This window comes from Rhinolophus sinicus, chromosome 5, assembly GCF_057876585.1.
Source record: "Rhinolophus sinicus isolate RSI-liver-muscle chromosome 5, RSI-T2T, whole genome shotgun sequence".
NCBI lineage: Eukaryota > Metazoa > Chordata > Mammalia > Chiroptera > Rhinolophidae > Rhinolophus > Rhinolophus sinicus.
Genome location: NC_142505.1, coordinates 70,636,039 through 70,657,501, shown reverse-complemented (window position 1 = coordinate 70,657,501; position 21,463 = coordinate 70,636,039). Strand labels below are relative to the sequence as shown.

The 21,463-nt window shown below is 39.9% G+C and overlaps 1 protein-coding gene across 1 annotated transcript in view; it reads right to left on the bottom strand.

Moving 5' to 3' along the window:
- Positions 1 to 16,826, bottom strand: part of LOC109439854 (butyrophilin-like protein 3) — a 50,339-nt gene extending 33,513 nt beyond the window's left edge. Inside the window, exons 1-2 of the mRNA XM_088798885.1 lie at positions 16,769 to 16,826; positions 13,202 to 13,549 (exon numbers count right to left, since the gene is read on the bottom strand). Of these exons, the coding sequence (XP_088655011.1) occupies positions 13,202 to 13,549; positions 16,769 to 16,826 (406 nt within the window). The remainder of the gene's footprint in view (positions 1 to 13,201; positions 13,550 to 16,768) is intronic.
- Between the last annotated feature and the right edge of the window lie 4,637 nt (positions 16,827 to 21,463).

The window sequence follows — 21,463 nt, the reverse complement described above, 5'->3', positions numbered from 1 at the left end:
AGCAAATAGAACACCTAATTACCTCAATCCCAACAGGCCTTCTCCAAGGCACATTGTATTGAAGCTGTCTAAAATCAACGACAAAGAAAGAATCCTCAAGGCAGCCAGGGAAAAGAAGACGGTAACCTACAAATGAAAGCCCATTAGATTATTGTCAGATTCTTCAGCAGAAACTCTACAAGCCAGGAAGGAGTGGAACCAAATATTCAAACTATTGAAAAAGAGAAATTATGAAGCAAAAATAATATATCCAGCAAAGATATCCTTTAGATATGCAGGAGGAATAAAGACCTTTCCAGACATACAGAAGCTGAAGTAATTTTCTAATACACGACCTGCACTACAAGAAATACTAAAGGAGGCTATTTGACCACCATCAACAGGGACAATTTGTGGCAACCAAAACATAAAAAAGGGGAGAGTAAAGGCCTGAACCGGAATACAAGAATGGAGAAAGTAAGCGTGCTGAAGAAAACGGAATACTCTATATATCAAACTTTCTTTTACATAAACTTAAGGGTAACCACTCAAAAAAAATCCAGAACTGAAATATATACTGTAATAAAAGAAGAAACAGAGGGAAACATCATAGAATACCACCACACAGAAATAATAGACAACAAAAAAAGGCAAAGAAACAATGGAGACACAGCCTAACCAGAAAACTAAAGATAGAATGACAGGAAATCCTCACATATCAATAATCACCCTAAATGTAAATGGACTGAACTCACCAATAAAAAGGCACAGAGTAGCAGATTGGATCAAAAAATTAAACCCAACCATATGTTGTCTCCAAGAGACACATCTCAGCTACAAGGACAAGCATAGACTCAAAGTGAAAGGGTGGAAATTGACACACCAAGCAAATGGTACCCAGAGAAAATCAGGTGTAGCCATGATGACATCAGATGAAACAGACTTCAAGGTGAAAAAGATAACAAGAGACAAAGATGGACATTTCAAAATGGTGAAGGGGACTATACAGCAAGAAGACATAATAGTCATCAATATTTATGCCCACATGCAGGGAGCACTGAAATATACCAAGCAACTACTAACAGAACCAAAGGGAGAAATTGACCAAAACACAATCATACTAGGGGACTTAAATACATCATTGACAGCTATAGATAGATCACCCAAACAGAAAATAAATAACGAAATAGCAGCCCTAAATGACACATTAGATGAAATGGACATAATTGACATTTATAGAGCACTTCATCCTAAAACATCAGACTATACATTCTTTTCTAGTGTACACGGAACATTCTCAAGGATAGACCATATATTGGGACATAAAATGAGCCTCAGAAATTTAAGAAGATTGAAATCAGTCCAAGCATATTCTCTGATCACAAGGCTTTGAAATTGGATATGAACTGCAAAAAGAAAGCAGGAAAAAACACAAATACATGGAGATTAAACAACATACTTTTAAAGAATGACTGGGTCAAAGAAGAAGTTAGAGGAGAGATCAAAAGATACATAGAAACAAATGACAATGAAAATGACGTCCTACCAAAATTTTTGGGATGTAGCGAAAGCAGTTTTAAGAGGGAAATTTATCTCATTACAGGCCTATCTCAAGAAACAAGAAAACTCCCAAAAAATAGCCTCATGTTACACCTTAAAGAACTAGTAAAAGAAGAACAAGTGAAACCCAAGGTCAGCAGAACAAAGGAAATAACAAAAATCAGAGCAGAAATAAATGAAATAGAGAACAAAAAGACAATAGAAAAAGTTAATGTGACAAAGAGCGGGTTCATTGAAAAGATTAACAAAATTGACAACCCTTGGCTAGACTTACTAAGATAAAAGGAGAGAAGACACTAATTAACAAAATCAGAAACGAAAAAGGGGAAGTTATCATGGACACACCAGAAATACAAAGGATCATCCAAGAATACTATGAAGGACTACATGTCACCAAATTCAATAACCTAGAAGAAATTGATAAGTTCTTAGAAACATATAGCCTTCCAAGGCTGAACCATGAAGACCTGGAAAATCTAAACAGACCAATCACCAGTAACGAAATTGAATCAGTCATCCAAACCTTCCCAAAAGCAAAAGTCCGGGACCAGATGGCTTCACTAGTGAATTCTACCAAACCTTCAAAGAGGATCTAATACCAATCCTGCTCAAACTCTTCCAAAAAATTGATGAAGAGACAGTACTCCCAAACTCATTTTATGAGGCCAACATTACCCTGATATCAGAACCTGGTAAGGACAGCACAAAAAAAGAAAACTACAGACCAATATCTCTGATGAATACTGATGCAAAAATCCTAAATAAAATCTAGGAAATCGAAAAATGGCGGAGTGAGGTGAGCCTCTGTAAAGCTCCCCTGGAATTTACAAAGAATCGAACAACAAAAACTCCACAAAGGACTCCCTGCACAGCAGACAAGCAACACGAAGAGGCCCACTACCAACTGAAATCACCTACAGGTGGGAGATTCGCGCGAGTGGAGGGAGGAGGAAAGGGAGAAGCGCACGGAGACGGAACCGCGCGGGCGCAGGACGCAGACCTAGCTCAGTGCGCCGAACTCGCTGCTTCCCGGAACTACCGCAGCTGCGGGAGAGGGAAGAACTCGGACTGCTAGGGCTCCGCTTGTGGCCCACAGGGCTGAGGGGACAGCATATAACACGGCTGAACCCAACGCTCACGGCAGAGACCTCGGAGAAAAGACTGAGGGAAAAAGGCTGAAAACGGTGGTTTAAGCCCGCACTGCCGAGCAGAGACCGGAGCCTTAGGCACTGAGACTAGCCGCCCCCTCCCTCCCCTCCCAGAGCTCGCCCCGCCCCCACCTGCCTGGTGCTAGAAGCGAAACAGTAGCAGTGTCAGATCAAAACAACAGAAAATTTGCTGTTTTGAGATCTGTGGACCGCAAATACAAATTCACAGCCCAACTAGTTCCAGCAACGGGGAGAGAGCAGTGGAAGCAGGACCGGTTGTGGTGGTGGTCGCCGCCATTGCTCTGGGCCACCTCTCACAACTCACCCCGCCCCTGACTCCACCTATCTGGGCGGATCCCTGCAGGAGTAAACAGAACTGCTGAAATATACGGGCTCTGAATCAGCAGCTGGAAGAGCTTTCGAACATCAAAAGCTCTCCGCATACCCACCGGGACACTGCGCCCTGTGACCTAGACGAACTATTAACAGAGGAGAAGCCCGTCTCCCAGGGAATCCCCCCATTGCGTGAGAAGTTGGAATAGTGCAGAGAAAACATAGCACTACTGTGTGGGAGAAGAAAAATAAGTTGCAGTTGGAGAAATAATAAAACATTCTACCAACAAGTACTGGCAAACAAAAGAAAGACCGCTTTCTATCAACCTGTTGCAGAAGTCACTCCTGTAGATGTCTAGGAAGAGAAATAGTAAACCAGTAATCGCCATGAATAACCAAGGCAACAAGATAGCTCAGAAAGAAAGTGAAAAATCTCCAGAAAAGGCACTTAAAGATACAGAAATATGTGACTTAAATGACAGAGAATTCAAGATTGCAGTTCTGAAAAAACTCAACGAGATACAAGAAAACACAGATAGGCAGTTAAAGGAACTCAGAAACTCAATCAAAGAACAGCATGAGCATTTTACGAAAGAGATTGAAATCTTAAAAAAGAACCAAATAGAATTTCTGGAGATTAAGAACTCAATAGAAGAAATTAAGAATGAAATAACCAGCTTAGGTAGTAGAGTTGACCAGATGGAGCAAAGAATCAGTGACATCGAAGATAGAAACCTGGAAATGACACAAATTGAAGAAGAAAGAGACTTGAGACTTAAAAGAAATGAAAGAACTCTACAAGAACTTTCTGACTCCATCAGAAAGAGCAATATAAGAATAATGGGCATACCAGAAGGAGAAGAAAGAGAGAAGGGAACAGAGAATATATTCAAACAAATTGTCGATGAGAACTTCCCAAATTTGTGGACAGAACTGGACCCTCGAATCCAAGAAGCAAATAGAACACCTAGTTACCTCAATCCCAACAGACCTTCTCCAAGGCACATTGTATTGAAGATGTCTAAAATCAACGACAAAAAAAGAATCCTCAAGGCAGCCAGGGAAAAGAAGACGGTAACTTACAAAGGAAAGCCCATTAGATTATCATCAGATTTTTCAGCAGAAACTCTACAAGCCAGGAGGGAGTGGAACCAAATATTCAAACTATTGAAAGAGAGAAACCATGAGCCAAGAATAATATATCCAGCAAAGATATCCTTTAGATATGAAGGAGGAATAAAGACCTTTCCAGACATACAGAAGCTGAGGGAATTTTCTAATACACGACCTGCACTACAAGAAATACTAAAGGAGGCCATTCGACCACCATCAACAGGGACAATTTGTGGCAAACAAAACTCAAAAAGGGGGAGAGTAAAGGCCTGAACCGGAATATGGGAATGGAGAAAGTAAGCGTGCTGAAGAAAATGGAATACTCTAAATATCAAACTTTCTTTTACATAAACTTAAGGGTAACCACTCAAAATAAATCCAGAATTGAAATACATACTGAAATAAAAAAAGAAACAGAGGGAAACATCATAGAATACCACCACACAGAAATAATAGACAACAACAAAAAGGCAAAGAAACAATGGAGACACAACCTTACCAGAAAACTAAGGATAGAATGACAGGAAATCCTCACATATCAATAATTACTCTAAATGTAAATGGACTGAACTCACCAATAAAAAGGCACAGAGTAGCAGATTGGATCAAAAAACTAAACCCAACCATATGCTGTCTCCAAGAGACACATCTCAGCTACAAGGACAAGCATAGACTCAAAGTGAAAGGGTGCAAATTGACACTCCAAGCAAATGGTACCCAGAGAAAATCAGGTGTAGCCATAATGATATCAGATGAAACAGACTTCAAGGTGAAAAAGATAACAAGAGACAAAGATGGACATTTCATAATGGTGAAGGGGACTGTACAACAAGAAGACATAACAGTCATCAATATTTATGCCCCCAATCAGGGAGCACCGAAATACACCAAGCAACTTCTAACAGAACTAAAGGGAGAAATTGACCAAAACACAATTATACTAGGGGACTTAAATACATCATTGACAGCTATGGATAGATCATCCAAACAGAAAATAAATAACGAAATAGTAGCCCTAAATGACACATTAGATGAAATGGACATAATTGACATTTATAGAGCACTTCATCCTAAAACATCAGACTATACATTCTTTTCTAGTGTACATGGAACATTCTCAACGATAGACCATATATTGGGACATAAAATCAGTCTCAACAAATTTAAGAAGATTGAAATCATACCATGCATATTCTCTGATCACAAGGCTTTGAAATTGGATATCAACTGTAAAAAGAAAGCGGGGAAAAACACAAATACATGGAGACTAAACAACATACTTTTAAAGAAGGACTGGGTCAAAGAAGAAATTAGAGGAGAGATCAAAAGATACATTGAAACAAATGACAATGAAAATACATCCTACCAAAATTTTTGGGATGCAGCGAAAGCAGTTTTAAGAGGGAAATTTATCTCATTACAGGCCTATCTCAAGAAACAAGAAAACTCCCAAATAAATAACCTCATGTTACACCTTAAAGAACTAGAAAAAGAAGAACAAGTAAAACCCAAGGTCAGCAGAAGAAAGGAAATAACAAAAATTAGAGCAGAACTAAATGAAATAGAGAACAAAAAGACAATAGAAAAAATTAATATGACAAAGAGCTGGTTCTTTGAAAAGATTAACAAAATTGACAAACCCTTGGCTAGACTTACTAAGATAAAAAGAGAGAAGACACTGATTAACAAAATCAGAAACGTAAAAGGGGATGTTATCACGGACACCACAGAAATACAAAGGATCATCCAAGAATACTATGAAGGACTATATGCCACCAAATTCAACAACCTAGAAGAAATGGACAAGTTCTTAGAAACATATAGCCTTCCAAGGCTGAACCATGAAGAACTGGAAAATCTAAACAGACCGATCACCAGTAACGAAATTGAATCAGTCATCCAAAACCTTCCCAAAAGCAAAAGTCCGGGACCAGATGGCTTCACTAGTGAATTCTACCAAACCTTCAAAGAGGATCTAATACCAATTCTGCACAAACTCTTCCAAAAAATTGAAGAAGAGACAGTACTCCCTAACTCATTTTATGAGGCCAACATTACCCTGATACCAAAACCTGGTAAGGACAGCACAAAAAAAGAAAACTACAGACCAATATCTCTGATGAATACCGATGCAAAAATCCTAAATAAAATTCTAGCAAATTGAATACAACAATGCATTAAAAAGATTATTCATCACGACCAAGTGGGGTTCATCCCCGGGGCACAAGGATGGTTCAACATACGCAAATCCATCAATGTGATACATCACATAAACAAAATAAAGGACAAAAATCATATGATTATATCAATTGATGCAGAAAAAGCATTTGACAAGATACAACATCCATTTATGATTAAAACACTTAATAAAATGCGTATAGAAGGAAAATACCTCAACATAATAAAGGCCATATATGACAAGCCCTCTGCTAATCTCATAATTAATGGAGAAAAACTGAAGCCCTTTGCTCTACGTTCAGGAACACGACAGGGATGTCCCCTATCACCTCTGCTTTTCAACATAGTGTTGGAAGTCCTTGCCAGAGCAATCAGGCAAGAGAAAGAAATAAAAGGCATCCAAATTGGGAATGAAGAAGTTAAATTATCACTCTTTGCAGATGACATGATGCTATATATAGAAAACCCTAAAGACTCCACCAAAAAGCTATTAGAAACAATCAACGAATACAGTAAAGTTGCCGGCTACAAAATCAACGCACAAAAGTCCATTGCCTTCCTATATACTAACAATGAAATCTCAGAAAAAGAAATACAAAAAACAATTCCTTTTGCAATTGCAGCAAAAAGAATAAAATACCTAGGAATAAACTTAACCAAGGATGTGAAAGACCTATATGCTGAAAACTATAAGACTTTTTTGAAAGAAATTGAAGAAGACACAAAGAAATGGAAAGACATTCCGTGCTCATGGATTGGAAGAATCAACATAGTTAAAATGGCCATATTACCCAAAGCAATATACAGATTCAATGCAATCCCCATCAAAATCCCAATGGCATATTTTAAAGAAATAGAACAAAAAATCATCAGATTTGTTTGGAACCACAAAAGACCCCGAATAGCCAAAGCAATCTTAAGAAAAAAGAACTATAATGGAGGTATCACACTTCCTGACTTTGGCTTGTACTACAGGGCTACAATAATCAAAACAGCATGGTATTGGCAGAAAAACAGACACATAGACCAATGGAATAGAATTGAGAACCCAGAAATAAAACCACATAAATATGGACAGATAATTTTTGACAAAGAAGCTAAAAACATGCAATGGAGCAAAGACAGCCTCTTCAATAAATGGTGCTGGGAGAATTGGATAGCCACGTGCAAAAGAATGAAACTGGACTGCTATTTGTCACCATGTACCAAAGTTAATTCAAAATGGATCAAAGACTTAAGCATAAGACCTGACACAATAAACTGCATAGAAGAAAACATAGGTACTAAACTTATGGACCTTGGGTTCAAAGAGCATTTTATGAACTTGACTCCAAAGGCAATGGAAGTAAAAGCTAAAATAAACGAATGGGACTATATGAAACTTAAAAACTTCTGCACAGCAAAAGAAACCATTGACAAAATAAAGAGGCCACCAACTGAATGGGAGAAGATTTTTGCAAACAGTGCCTCCGATAAGGGGCTAGTTTCCAGAATATACAAGGAACTCATGCAACTCAACAACAAAGAAACAAACAACCCAATTGAAAAATGGGCAGAGGACTTGAAGAGACATTTCTCCAAAGAGGACATACAAATGGCAAATAGACATATGAAAAAATGCTCAACATCACTAATCATCAGAGAAATGCAAATCAAAACCACAATGAGATATCACCTCACTCCAGTCAGAATGGCTATCATCAACAAGACAAACAATAACAAATGTTGGAGAGGCTGTGGAGAAAAAGGAACCCTCATACACTGTTGGTGGGAACGCAGACTGGTGCAGCCGTTATGGAAGGCAGTGTGGAGGTTTCTCAAAGAATTACGAATAGAATTGCCATATGACCCAGCAATCCCTCTTCTGGGTATCTACCCAAAAAATCTGAAAACATTTAGAGATAAAGACACGTGTGCTCCAATGTTCATTGCAGCTTTGTTTACGGTGGCCAAGACATGGAAACAACCAAAATGTCCTTCGATAGATGAATGGATGAAGAAGTTGTGGTATATATACACAATGGAATACTATTCGGCAGTAAGAAAAGATGATATAGGAACATTTGTGACAACATGGATGGATCTTGAGAGAGTAATGCTGAGCGAAACAAGTCAGACAGAAAAAGCAGAGAACCATGTGATTTCACTGATATGTGGTATATAAACCAAGAACAACAAAAGAACAAGACAAACAAATGAGAAACAGAAACTCATAGACACAGACAATAGTTTAGTGGTTGCCAGAGGGTAACGGGGGCGGGGGGTGGGGGGCGGGAGATGAGGGTAAGGGGGATCGAATATATGGTGATGGAAAGAGAACTGACTCTGGGTGGTGAACACACAATGGGATTTATAGATGATGTAATACAGAATTGTACACCTGAAATCTATGTAATTTTACTAACAATTGTCACCCCAATAAATTTAATTAAAAAAAAAAAAAAAAAATCTAGGAAATCGAATACAACAATGCATTTAAAAGATTGCATCACAACCAAGTAGGGTTCATCCCCGGGGCACAAAGATGGTTCAACATCCGCAAATCCATCAATGTGATACATCACATAAACAAAATAAAGGACAAAAATCATATGATTATATCAATTGATGCAGAAAAAGCATTTGACAAGATACAACATCCATTTATGATTAAAACACTTAATAAAATAGGTATAGAAGGAAAATACCTTAACATAATAAAGGCCATAGATGACAAGCCCTCTGCTAATCTCATAATTAATGGAGAAAAACTGAAGCCCTTTGCTCTACGTTCAGGAACACGACAGGGATGTCCCCTATCACCTCTGCTTTTCAACATAGTGTTGGAAGTCCTTGCCAGAGCAGTCAGGCAAGAGAAAGAAATAAAAGGCATCCAAATTGGGAATGAAGAAGTTAAATTATCACTCTTTGCAGATGACATGATGCTATATATAGAAAACCCTAATGACTCCACCAAAAAGCTATTAGAAACAATCAACGAATACAGTCAAGTTGCTGGCTACAAAATCAACGCACAAAAGTCCATTGCCTTCCTATATACCAACAATGAAATATCAGAAAAAGACATACAAAAAACAATTCCTTTTGCAATTGCAGCCAAAAGAATAAAATACCTAGGAATAAACTTAACCAAGGATGTGAAAGACCTATATGCTGAAAACTATAAGACTTTTTTGAAAGAAATTGAAGAAGACACAAAGAAATGGAAAGACATTCCGTGCTCATGGATTGGAAGAATCAACATAGTTAAAATGGCCATATTACCCAAAGCAATATACAGATTCAATGCAATCCCCATCAAAATCCCAATGGCATTTTTTAAAGAAATAGAACAAAAAATCATCAGATTTGTTTGGAACCACAAAAGACCCCAAATAGCCAAAACAATCTTAAGAAAAAAGAACAATATTGGAGGTATCACACTTCCTGACTTTGGCTTGTACTACAGGGCTACAATAATCAAAACAGCATGGTACTGGCAGAAAAACAGACACATAGACCAATGGAATAGAATTGAGAACGCAGAAATAAAACCACATAAATATGGACAGATAATTTTTTAAAAAAAAAAGATTTTATTGGAGAAGGGGAAAAGGACTTTATTGGGGAACAGTGTGTACTTCAGGACTTTTTTTCCAAGTCAAGTTGTGGTCCTTTCAGTCTTAGTTGTGGAGGGTGCAGCTCAGCTCCAGGTCCAGTTGCCGTTGCTAGTTGCAGGGGCGCAGCCCACCATCCCTTGCGGGAATTGAACCGGCAACCTTGTGGTTGAGAGGACATGCTCCAACCAACTGAGCCATCCAGGAACTCAGCGGCAGCTCAGCTCAAGGTGCTGTGTTCAATTTTAGTTGCAGGGGGCGCTGCCCACCAAGGGAGTTGAGGAATTGAACTGGCAACCTTGTGGTTGAGAGCCCATGCTCCAACCAACAACTGAGCCATCTGGGAGGCAACTCAGCTCACGGTGCCATGTTCAATCTTAGTTGCAGGGGGCAGAGCCCACCATCCCTTGCGGGACTCGAGGAATTGAACTGGCAACCTTGTGGTTGAGAGCCCACTGGCCCATGTGGGAATTGAACCAGCAGCCTTCGGAGTTAGGAGCACGGAGCTCTAACTGCCTGAGCCACCAGGCCGGCCCTATGGACAGATCATTTTTGTCAAAGAACCTAAAAACATACAATGGAGGAAAGACATCCTCTTCAATAAATGGTGCTGGCAGAATTGGATAACCACGTGCAAAAGAATGAAACTGGACTGCTATTTGTCACCATGCACCAAAATTGATTCAAAATGGATCAAAGACTTAAGCATAAGACCTGACACAATAAACTGCATGGAAGAAAACATAGGTACTAAACTTATGGACCTTGGGTTCAAAGAGCATTTTATGAATTTGACTCCAAAGGCAATGGAAGTAAAAGCTAAAATAACCGAATGGGACACTATATGAAACTTAAAAACTTCTGCACAGCAAAAGAAACCATCGACAAAATAAAGAGGCCACCAACTGAATGGGAGAAGATTTTTGCAAACAGTGCCTCCGATAAGGGGCTAATATCCAGAATATACAAGGAACTCATGCAACTCAACAACAAAAAAACAAACAACCCAATTGAAAAATGGGCTGAGGACCTGAAGGGACATTTCTCCAAAGAGGACATACAAATGGCAAATAGACAAATGAAAAAATGCTCAACATCACTAATCATCAGAGTAATGCAAATCAAAACCACAATGAGATATCACCTCACCCCAGTCAGAATGGCTATCATCAACAAGACAAATAGTAACAAGTGTTAAGAGGCTGTGGAGAAAAAGGGACCCTCATACACTGTTGGTGGGAATGCAGACTGGTGCAGCCGTTATGGAAGGCAGTGTGGAGGTTCCTCAAAAAATTATGAATAGAATTACCATATGACCCAGCAATCCCTCTCCTGGGTATCTACCCGAAAAATCTGAAAACATTTATAGATAAAGACACGTGTGCTCCAGTGTTCACTGCAGCTTTGTTTACAGTGGCCAAGACATGGAAACAACCAAAATGTCCTTTGATAGATGAATGGATAAAGAAGTTGTGGTATATATACACAATGGAATACTATTCAGCGGTAAGAAAAGATGATATAGGAACATTTGTGACAACATGGATAGATCTTGAGAGTGTAATGCTGAGCGAAATGTCAGACAGAAAAAGCAGAGAACTATGTGATTTCACTGATAGTGGTATATAAACCAAAAACAACAAAAGAACAAGACAAACAAATGAGAAACAGAAACTCATAGACACAGACAATAGTTTAGTGGTTACCAGAGGGTAAGGGGGGGTGGGGGGTGGGAGATGAGCGTAAGGGGGATCAAATATATGGTGATGGAAGGAGAACTGACTCTGGATGGTAAACACACAATGGGATTTATAGATGATGTAATACAGAATTGTACACCTGAAATCTATGTAATTTTACTAACAATTGTCACCCCAATAAATTTAAAAAGAAAAAAGAAAAAGGAATACTCATACACTGCTGGTGGAAATGCATATTGGTGCAGCCACTATGGAAAGTAGTGTGGAGGTTCCTCAACAAATTAAGAATGGAATTACCATGTGAAATACTATTCTGTCATAAGAATAGATGAAATAATGTCATTTGTGACAACATGGATGGCTCCTGAGATTATTATACTAAGCAAAATAACTCAGACAGAAAAAGTCAAGAACCATATGATTTCACTGATATGTGGTAAATAAAACTGAAAACAACAAAGGAACAAGACAAACAAATAAGAAACAAAAATTCACAGACACAGACAATAGTTTAGTGGTTATGGGGGCGCGGTTAGGTGAGGGAAAAAGGAATCAAATATTTGGTGATGGAAAGAGAACTGACTCTGGGTGGTGAGCACACAATATGAGATATAGATAATGTAATACAGAATTGTACACCTGAAATTTATGTAACTTTACTAACAATTGTCACCCCAATAAACTAATTTTTAAAAAATTGTGTATTCGTAAGTAAAAGAAGCCAATCTGAAACTGCTATAGGCTGTATGATTACAAGTATATAATAAATGTGGAAAAGGCAAAACTATGCAGACAGTAAAAGATCATTGGTTGCCAGAGGTTTAGCAGAGAGGAATAAATAAGTCAATTTATTTTTCTGCAACCCAAAAACTGCTCAACAAAATAAAGGCTAAAAAAAATACTCTCAGCCTACTCTTACCATAAAATCCAGCAGTTGCACTCCTGAGTATTTACCCTAGAGAAATAAAAACTTTTTCCTATCCAAAGACCTGTACACAAATGTTCATTAAAGCTTCATCTGTAAAAGCGAAAACTGGAAACAACCCTAATGTTCAATGGGTGAATGGCTAAACAATCTTGGTACATCCACCCCATGGAATACTGCTCAGCAATAAAAGGGAACAAACTATTGATACAGGCAACTCAAGAGCTGGTGTTGGGTGGAAAAGCCAATTTCAAATGTCATATACTGTATAATTGTATTAATGTAGCATTCTAGAAATGACAAAATTATGGAAATGGAGAAGAGATACATGGCTGCCAGGGCTTGGGAAATAAGGAGAGTTGTAAGTAAGGGAGTTAGGAGGGGGGTAAAGAGGGAAGTAAGGGGTGTCAGTGGATAAGGAGGGTCAATGTGCCTATGAAGAGGGAGATCTCAGTGGTCATGGGTTAGGTCTAATGTTGATGTCATATGATTATATAAATCTACACATAAAATGACATGAGGCAAAATAAATAAATAGGGTAAGATCTAATCTCGTAACTAAATGACCTAAGATTTTTTAAAAACTCCTCATACAACAAATAGTTCAAAAAGTCCTGGATGGTTCTACCAGACAACTAAGTTATGAGTTCTCTGAAATAAGCAACTGACCTGACACCTGCAGCTCCCAAATGGCCTCCTGGTCATTATTCTGGGAACTGAACCCGCATCCATAGAGACCAGTGTCTGAGAGACTAACATCCTTCAACCTCAGGGAGACATGCCCCTCCGCTATGGAGTCCTTCAGCAGCTCAGTTCTCCCTCGATAGGCTGGCATCTGCCTATGGCGCTGGTCTGTCCCTTCTCTGTAGAGATGCACCACAGCGTGGAACTCATCTCTGAAGAACCGCACTTCCATGGCCTCCGCACTTGTCTTAGGAGAGAGGAAGCACGAGAACACTGCGTCCTCCCCGACCACGACCTGGACGGGCTTGTCTGGTCCCATCACCTGCCACTGGCCTGTGGAAGGAAGCACAAGAGATAACTGAGCAAAGACCCTGTCAGTGTGTCCTGCTCATGGTCAGCGTGTGCCCAGGGGTGTGACATCCATCTTATCTCCTTTCCAAACCAGTGACCAGCGTCTGTACATCCCTTACACTTGACAGAGCACTTACTTACACATCTGTTACTTCACTCTGTTTCCACAAACATCCCGACAGGCGTATGTTATTGATATTCCCATTTCCAAGATGAGAACACAATGTCTCAGAGAAACTAAGTAAGCTAATCAGGGGCATGAGAGCACTTTCCAAACGCTGATCGTCTGACTGGAGGAGAATCTATATCCACATCCTCTTGTGCTGCCCGTCTGCTTCACCGCACACTCACAACAGCCCCTTTTCATCTTTTTTGCTAAAAACTAAAGATGACCCATTTTCCAGGAGGTGAGTATTAACAATAAAATCTCCAGCTTGGGGCAGTTTGTTTCCTTCAAGCACATGTTTCCATCTTGTAAACGTTCATGGGTACAGCAAAAAAAAGTCTTTATCCATAAGTTAAACCCTTATTCGTGCTTCCTCATTTTATTTACCTACTTTTTCTGCCAAATTCTGAGAGGTATATACGACACTTTGAGAAGGAAATTTTGCAGTTTTTACTTTATACATTTGCTCTCCGGTGAATTCATGCTGAGTATCTTTTCCATGGAGTGTGCTTGCATACTTGTGTAACAATTTCTTTTGTCCACTTTGTAATGTTGGGGTGAATGGTTCTTCATTCAGCTGTACCAGCAGGTGTTACCTTTAGTTTGTTTCTATTTTCTGGGTGCAGCTTTGCCCTCGTCTTCATTTTGAAACTTTCTTCATCTTTGAAACTTTCTTCATCATCTTGTTTGAAATGCTATTTGTTTTCTGCAAGTCTCCTCTGCGTGACTCTCAGCTCTGTGGGGACAAGCTCTGTAGGTTTGCTCAGCACAGCACCCCCCACCCCCATGCCCAGCACAGTGTTCAGCTCCAAGCATGGGCTCCACAAAGAGCGGTTCCATTATGTATGATGAGCACTTTTTTCTCTGTCACTTGCTCCTTTGCAATCATGTCAGTAATTTTCCTGCTATAAATCGCACTAATCATTTGTAATGATAAGATTTCTTCTTCACAGAGATCACAAACTATGGAGGCTCCCTTTATCTTTTTGAGCACATCTCTCGGATTTGGAATACCCATTGATTAATTCACAGGTATGCATTTCTGCTTTGTGCATAGATAGGTATGTTGTGGAGTGTATACTCATTAGAGAAAAGAGGGTGACAGTGAAAATTTCCTTTTCAAGCACGTGGAAATTCCCAAAGTAATCACTTATTTTCAAATAAGTGAAGATTTTTATTTTAGCACCCATTATTTCTTACTTTAAATATGTTTTATACATCTTTCTGAAAGGTATTTCACTAATACTTTTTGAAGGAGAATCTTATGATATAAAATGTGACTTTGCAGCAGGATATCTGTTCAGCCACTGACCTGGCTTAGCAGACGCTGAGTGGCCCCCCTTCACCCTGAGTCCTCCTGCACTGGGCTGGGCATGTCCCTGCCCTCTGACAGCCCCACCCAGGAGCCTGGCCTCTGCTCCCTGCTGAGGGCTTTCTCTGCCCTTTGGAACCTGCTCAGTCTGGTGCAGGGCAGCCCAGAAGTGCTGAGAATTGAACAGTGGTGAGGGTACATGTTCCCAGTGGGGGGCAGGAGGCAGTAGATGTTGGAATGATTCAGGGTTGCCATCTGTGTGGCCCCTCAGAAGGTGTTTCCATGTCAGTTACCAGCTCATTTGAACACCCTCTTTTGGTTTCCCTCCCTTCTGCTTTCACTCTCTCCACTCTCTACTTTTGTTTCCTGAATTACTTCCTCACCAGCCCACCTGCACTCAGACCCTAGTCCCTGGTTTGCTTTGGGGGCTCAACCTAGGTCAGCTGGGCTGCTGCTGTTGTGCCTTCAGGGCTGTGGGGGGCTCTCGAGCTGAGGGAACCTTTTCCTGGGGTATCTCTGTCCCTCTGTGCAGCCCTTACTGCTGCTGTCATTTTCCTTGCCTACCGCAGCTCCTTCCACCCTTTACTCCTCCTTCCCCCCCGGGGACCAGGGAGGAAAAATCGCCTGTTGTGACATAGGCCCTGAGCTAATGAAACGCTGGGCTCCGCTCTATGTACATGAGCTCATGTGATCTCCACAGCAACCGGATCAGGGTGTGAGGCCATCTCCTGTGACAAGGAGCACGTGGACACCTGGGGGAGTCATGAGCCACAAAGTTCCTAAGCAGAGGAAATGAGAGTTCAAAATAAAGTCTTTCTGCCTCGGAGGTCATTTCCATGACACCTGCTGCCTCTCCAGGAAGCAGAGCTGTCAGAGAAACTCATCAGAAAATGGACGAGAATGAACTTCAGTGAGAGGATGTCCTGGGAACAAGACATGGATTTTGCTGTGGAAACATGGAGCAGGATTTGATTGCCCTTATTTCTCTCTTCTTTTCCATGATTACACAACAGACACGGTAGATGACTGGCAGAGTGAACCTGTGCAGACAGGACCTTGTACAGGAGGACACAGCCTGTCCAGAGACAGGGGTCTACTCCAGCCTCCAGCTTCCTCTCTGTACCTTATTCAGTTATTCAACATCCTACACACCAGCCTTTGTGTTGACCATAACTAGAAGAAGAAAGAAAAGTGGGCTTCTTCTCAGACTATGCCAGGTTACAACTCAGTCTTCATTTGAAGATCAGGACACCTTCCCCCACCCTCAGGTCACATACCACAGGTGTTTCCCACTCAGCATGTCCACAGCTGGACCATTACCTTTCCCCCAAACGTCTTAATCAGTGTCTCCTACCCTGGCTCCATGTCAGAAACTGGTGCTCTCCTAGAGACCCCTGCCTAAACTCCACAGCCCACCTGGGATAAACATTTAATTTATTCTCCTTCACATCCTTGGTGTGTCCCCTCCCCACTCCCAGGCCCCTCTTCACCACTCTTTGTCATGAGTTCTGGGCTGTTATCACAGTTTGCACAGTGCCCGAGACCTTCCCACTGTCCCCTGCTTCCCACAGCCCCTGACAGTGATAGATGTCAGCCTGGGGCAGAAGTCGGTGAAATGCAAACAAAAAAGATGCCCCACCCAGTTGTGCTGCGATCATGTTGCTAAAGAACTCAAAGCATTAACCAAGAAGAGAGTCAGAGAGAGTCCCCCCTGGAGGCTTACCTGAGCCCAGCCCCAGGAGACTGAGAAACAAAGTGAGCACGAGGGTCCCAAGGGCCATGGATGTGTCTGTAGGCCGATCTCACGCTATGGAAACAGACAACAGCAGGGAAAGGAGGATGGACTAATTAGAGAGAAGAGGGGTCAGACCAGCTTCTGAGGTGAGGAGCCATGAAGAGGCAGAGCTTGAGCTGATGGCAAGCTGCACATTCTTCTTAGAGTCACCTGATACAGACATGGCCCTGTGTGTTAGGGGAGAGGGGACTCTGCACTTTGAATTACTGCATTTATTGGCCGGCCATAAATATCTGTCTCAGACCAAGGAAGCAATGGTACAGAAGGGGGATGGGGCCTACTGGGAGGGGTTTGTCCTGGGTCAAGACTGTGCCTTCTGTGGGTTGCAAGGGAGTGTCAGATGCAGGGATATTTTAAGGTCCAATCTGGCAGGTAGAACTTTACAGGCGATGTGAATCTAATCTTAAAAAGAGGTTGTCCCAACAGAGGGTAGCAGGCTGTGCAGACAAATAGGTGCCATTCCACAAGGAGTAACCAAGAGCAGGTGAGATGAACATTTCCTGGAAGAGCCTGAGGTAACACTCTGTATCACCCCCTTTCTTGAGTCACAACGAGGACTCAGATCATGAAGCAAGATTGGAAGAACTTGCTAGAACAAGACAGAACCTTAATCACCAAGGATCCAAGGTATTGAGAAATGACCAGAATATGTCAGGCCTGAGGAAAAGGTGAAGAACCTCTCACTCAGTCTTTCATTTACACACTAAGCCAAGGCACCCACAAATAGAGATTGTGCAACCTTTTCAAGCCCAGGGAAATTCACAAAGTGATCACTTACTGACCTTAATGCAAGTTTCCACAGATGCCATGGAAAAAAACCCAAAATTTTCTAATCATAATAAAGTTAATAGAAAAAAGCTATTTTAAATCTTAGGAAAACATATATATTTAGAAATTGTTAATAACACAATGTTAAATAACCCACAGGTTCAAAAAGAAACTACAATAAAAGTTAGGAAATATTTAGAATAAAATGTGAATGAAAATACCACATTTAAGCTAAAATTCAGAACATGTACAATAACAAATGGTGGCAAAGATGTGGAGCAACAGGAACTTTCCTGGTACAGCCATTTTGGAAGACAGTTGAGCAGTTCCTTACAAAACGAATCATACTCTTTCCATACAACCCAGCAATTGCACTTTTTAGTATTTGCCCAAATGAGTAGAAACCTTATGGTCACATGAAAACCTGCGCATGAATGCTTGTAGCACCTTTATTCATGATTGCCAAAACTTGGAAACAACAAAGATATCTTTCAAGAGGTGAATCGATAAACAAGCTAAGGTACATCCATGCAAAGGAATATTACTCAGTAGTAAAGGAAATGAGCTATCAAGTCACAAAAAGATATAGAGAAACCTTAAGTGAATATTGGTAAGTGAATGAAGCCAGTTTGAAAAGGCTACATACTGTATGATTCTAATTATATGACTTTATGGGAAAGGTGAAAATATAGAGACAGTAAAAAGTTTTTTGTTTGTCAGGGTTTGGGAGGGAGAGGGAATGTGAGAGGGACAAATTAATGGAGCACAAGATATTTTTAGGGCAATTAAAGTACGTATTACCTACGGCACTAAAACGATGGATTCATGTCATTATTCATTTGTCCAAACCCATAGCATGTACAACACCAAGAGTGAACAGTAATGTAAACTATGGACCTGGGGTGATAATGACGTGTCAATATAATTTCATTAGTTGTGACAAACGTACCACTCTTGATGCTGGAGGAGAATGGGCATCTTTGTGTGTGTTGCAGGATGAGAAGGATATATGGCATGTGTACTTTACACTTTATGTTGTTGTGTACTTTACAATCAATTGAAAAATAAAGTTTATTTTGTTAAAGAATAAAGATCAGGATATACTATCCCTAAGACCAATCATGCTTCTTTTTTGCTATTGTGTTGAAATATTATTTTTAAAAACAGCTTTATTGAGGCACAATTGATATATAATAAACAGCACATCAGTGAAGTGTTTAATTGATATGTTTTGATTTGTGTGTTTACCCATGAAACCATCACCCCAAAGAAGACAGTGAGCATTTCTGCATCCTAAGAGCATCCTTGTTCCCATTTGTAATCCCTTCTATCCTACTGTTCCCTCCTAGCAAACACTGATGTGCTTTCTGTCAGTGGGGTTCCGATTGCATTTTCTATACTTTTATATAAGTGATGTCACACAGTATGCATTTTTTGAGGTGTTTTTTTAAATTGTATTAGTTTCAGGTGCACAAGACAAAGCAATACTTAGACGTTTATCATTTATATCCCTCACACTGTGTGAACCCCCTTCCCCCCATCCACTATCCCTCTGACATCGCACAGTCATTACATTTCCACTGTCTCTATTCCTAATGCTGTACTCCGCTTCCTGTAACCATATACATACATATATATACAGATATATATATATATAAAATTATAGTTGGCATTCATTGTTGTTCAGCTTCAGGTGTACAGTGCAAAGATCAGGCATCTGCATCATCCCTGAGGTGGTCTCCCAAATGGGACACGTGTCCCTTGGATACCCTACAAAATCTTTACATTATTGATTACATTCCCCAAATTAATTTTCAAAACCCCGTGGCCATCTTGTGGTTACCGACTATTTTCTAAACCTCTCACCTTCCCCTTATCCCCACCTCCCTGCCCCTCTAGCAACCCTCAGTTTTTCCTCTATGTCTCCAAAACTGTTTCTGATTAGTTCATTCACTTATTCTTTTCTTTAGATTCCACATATATGTGAGATCATATTGTATTTGTCTTTCTCTGTCTGACTTATTTCACTTAACATAATGTTCTCTAGGTCCATCCATGTTGTTGCAAATGGTAAGATTTCTTTCTTTTTTATGGCTGCGTAATACTCCATTGTATAAATGTACCACAGTTTCTTAATCCAGTCATCTACTGATGGGCATTTTAGTGGTTTCCATGTCTTGGCTATTGTGTATAGAGCTGCAATAAACATAGGAGTGCATAAAGATTTTTGAATTGGAGTTTTGGATTTCTCCGGATAGATACCTAGGAGTAGGATTGCTGGATCATAAGGTAGTTCCATTTTCAGATTTTTGAGATACCTCCATACTGTTTTCCATAGTGGCTGCACCAATCTGCATTCCCACCAACAGTGCACGAGCGTTCCCTTTTCTCCACATCCGTACCAGCACTTATTGTTTGTTGATTTATTGATGATAGCCATTTTGACTGGGGTGAGATGGTATCTCATTGTGGTTTTTATTTGCATTTCTCTGATGGTTAGTGAGGTTGAGCATTTCTTCATATGTCTGTGTGCCATCTGTATGTCCTTTTTAGAAAAATGTCTCTTCGTGTCCCCTGCCCATTTTTTAATTGGGTTGTTTGTTTTTTTGGAGTTGAGTTGAGTGAGTTTTTTATAAATTTGTGATATTAATCCCTTATCAGATATATCATTGCCAAATATCTTTTCCCATTCAGTAGGATCCCTTTTTGTTTTATTGCTGGTTTCCTTTGCTGTCAAAAAACTTTTTAGTTTAATGTAATCCCACATGTTTATTTTTTCTCTTACTTCCCTCACACGAGGGGATATATCAATAAAAATCTTACTCCGGGTAATGTCTGTGAAGTTTCTTCCTATATTTTCTTCTAGGAATTTTATGGTTTCAAATCTAACATTTAAGTCTTTAAGCTATTTTGAATTTATTTTTGTATATGGTGTAAGGAGGTGGTCCAGCTTCATTTTTTTGCAAGTGTCTGTCGAGGTTTCCCAGCACCATTTATTGAATAGACTGTCTTTACCCCACCGTACATTCTTGCTTCCATTGTCATAGATTAAATGGCCATACAGGCATGGATTTATTTCTGGACTCTCTATTCTGTTCCATTGATCTATGTGTCTGTTTTTATGCCAGTACCATGCTGTTTTGATTACTGTAGCCTTGTAGTATAATTTGATGTCAGGTATTGTTATACCTCCCACTTTGTTCTTATTTCTCAAGATTGCTGAGGCTATCCGGGGTCTTTTATGGTCCCATATTAGATTATACGTTCTATTTCTGTGAAAAACGTCGTTGGTAGTTTGATAGGAATTGCGTTGAATATGTATATTGCCTTAGGCAGTATGGACATTTTAACTATATTAATTCTTCCTATCCATGAACATAGTATGTGTTTCCATCTATTTGTATCTTCTTTCATTTCATTCTTCAGTGTCTTAAAATTTTCTGAGTACAGATCTTTTACTTCTTTGGTTAAATTTATTCCCAGGTATTTTATAGTCTTTGGAGCAATTGTAAATGGAATTGCTTTTTAAATTTCTCCTTCTGATGTTTTATTATTGGTATATACAAATGCAACTGATTTCTGAATATTAATTTTGTATCCTGCTACTTTACTAAATTCATCTATCAGCTCTAATAGTTTCTTGGTGGAGTCTTTAGGGTTCTCTAAATATAGTATCATATCATCTGCATATAATGACAGTTTTACTTCCTCCTTACCGATTTGGATGCCTTTTATTTCTTTTTCTTGTCTGATTGCTGTGGCTAGAACTTCCAGCACTATGTTGAATAGAAGTGGAGAAAGTGGGCAACCTTGCCTTGTTCTTGATCTTAAGGGGAATGGTTTTAGCTTTTCCCC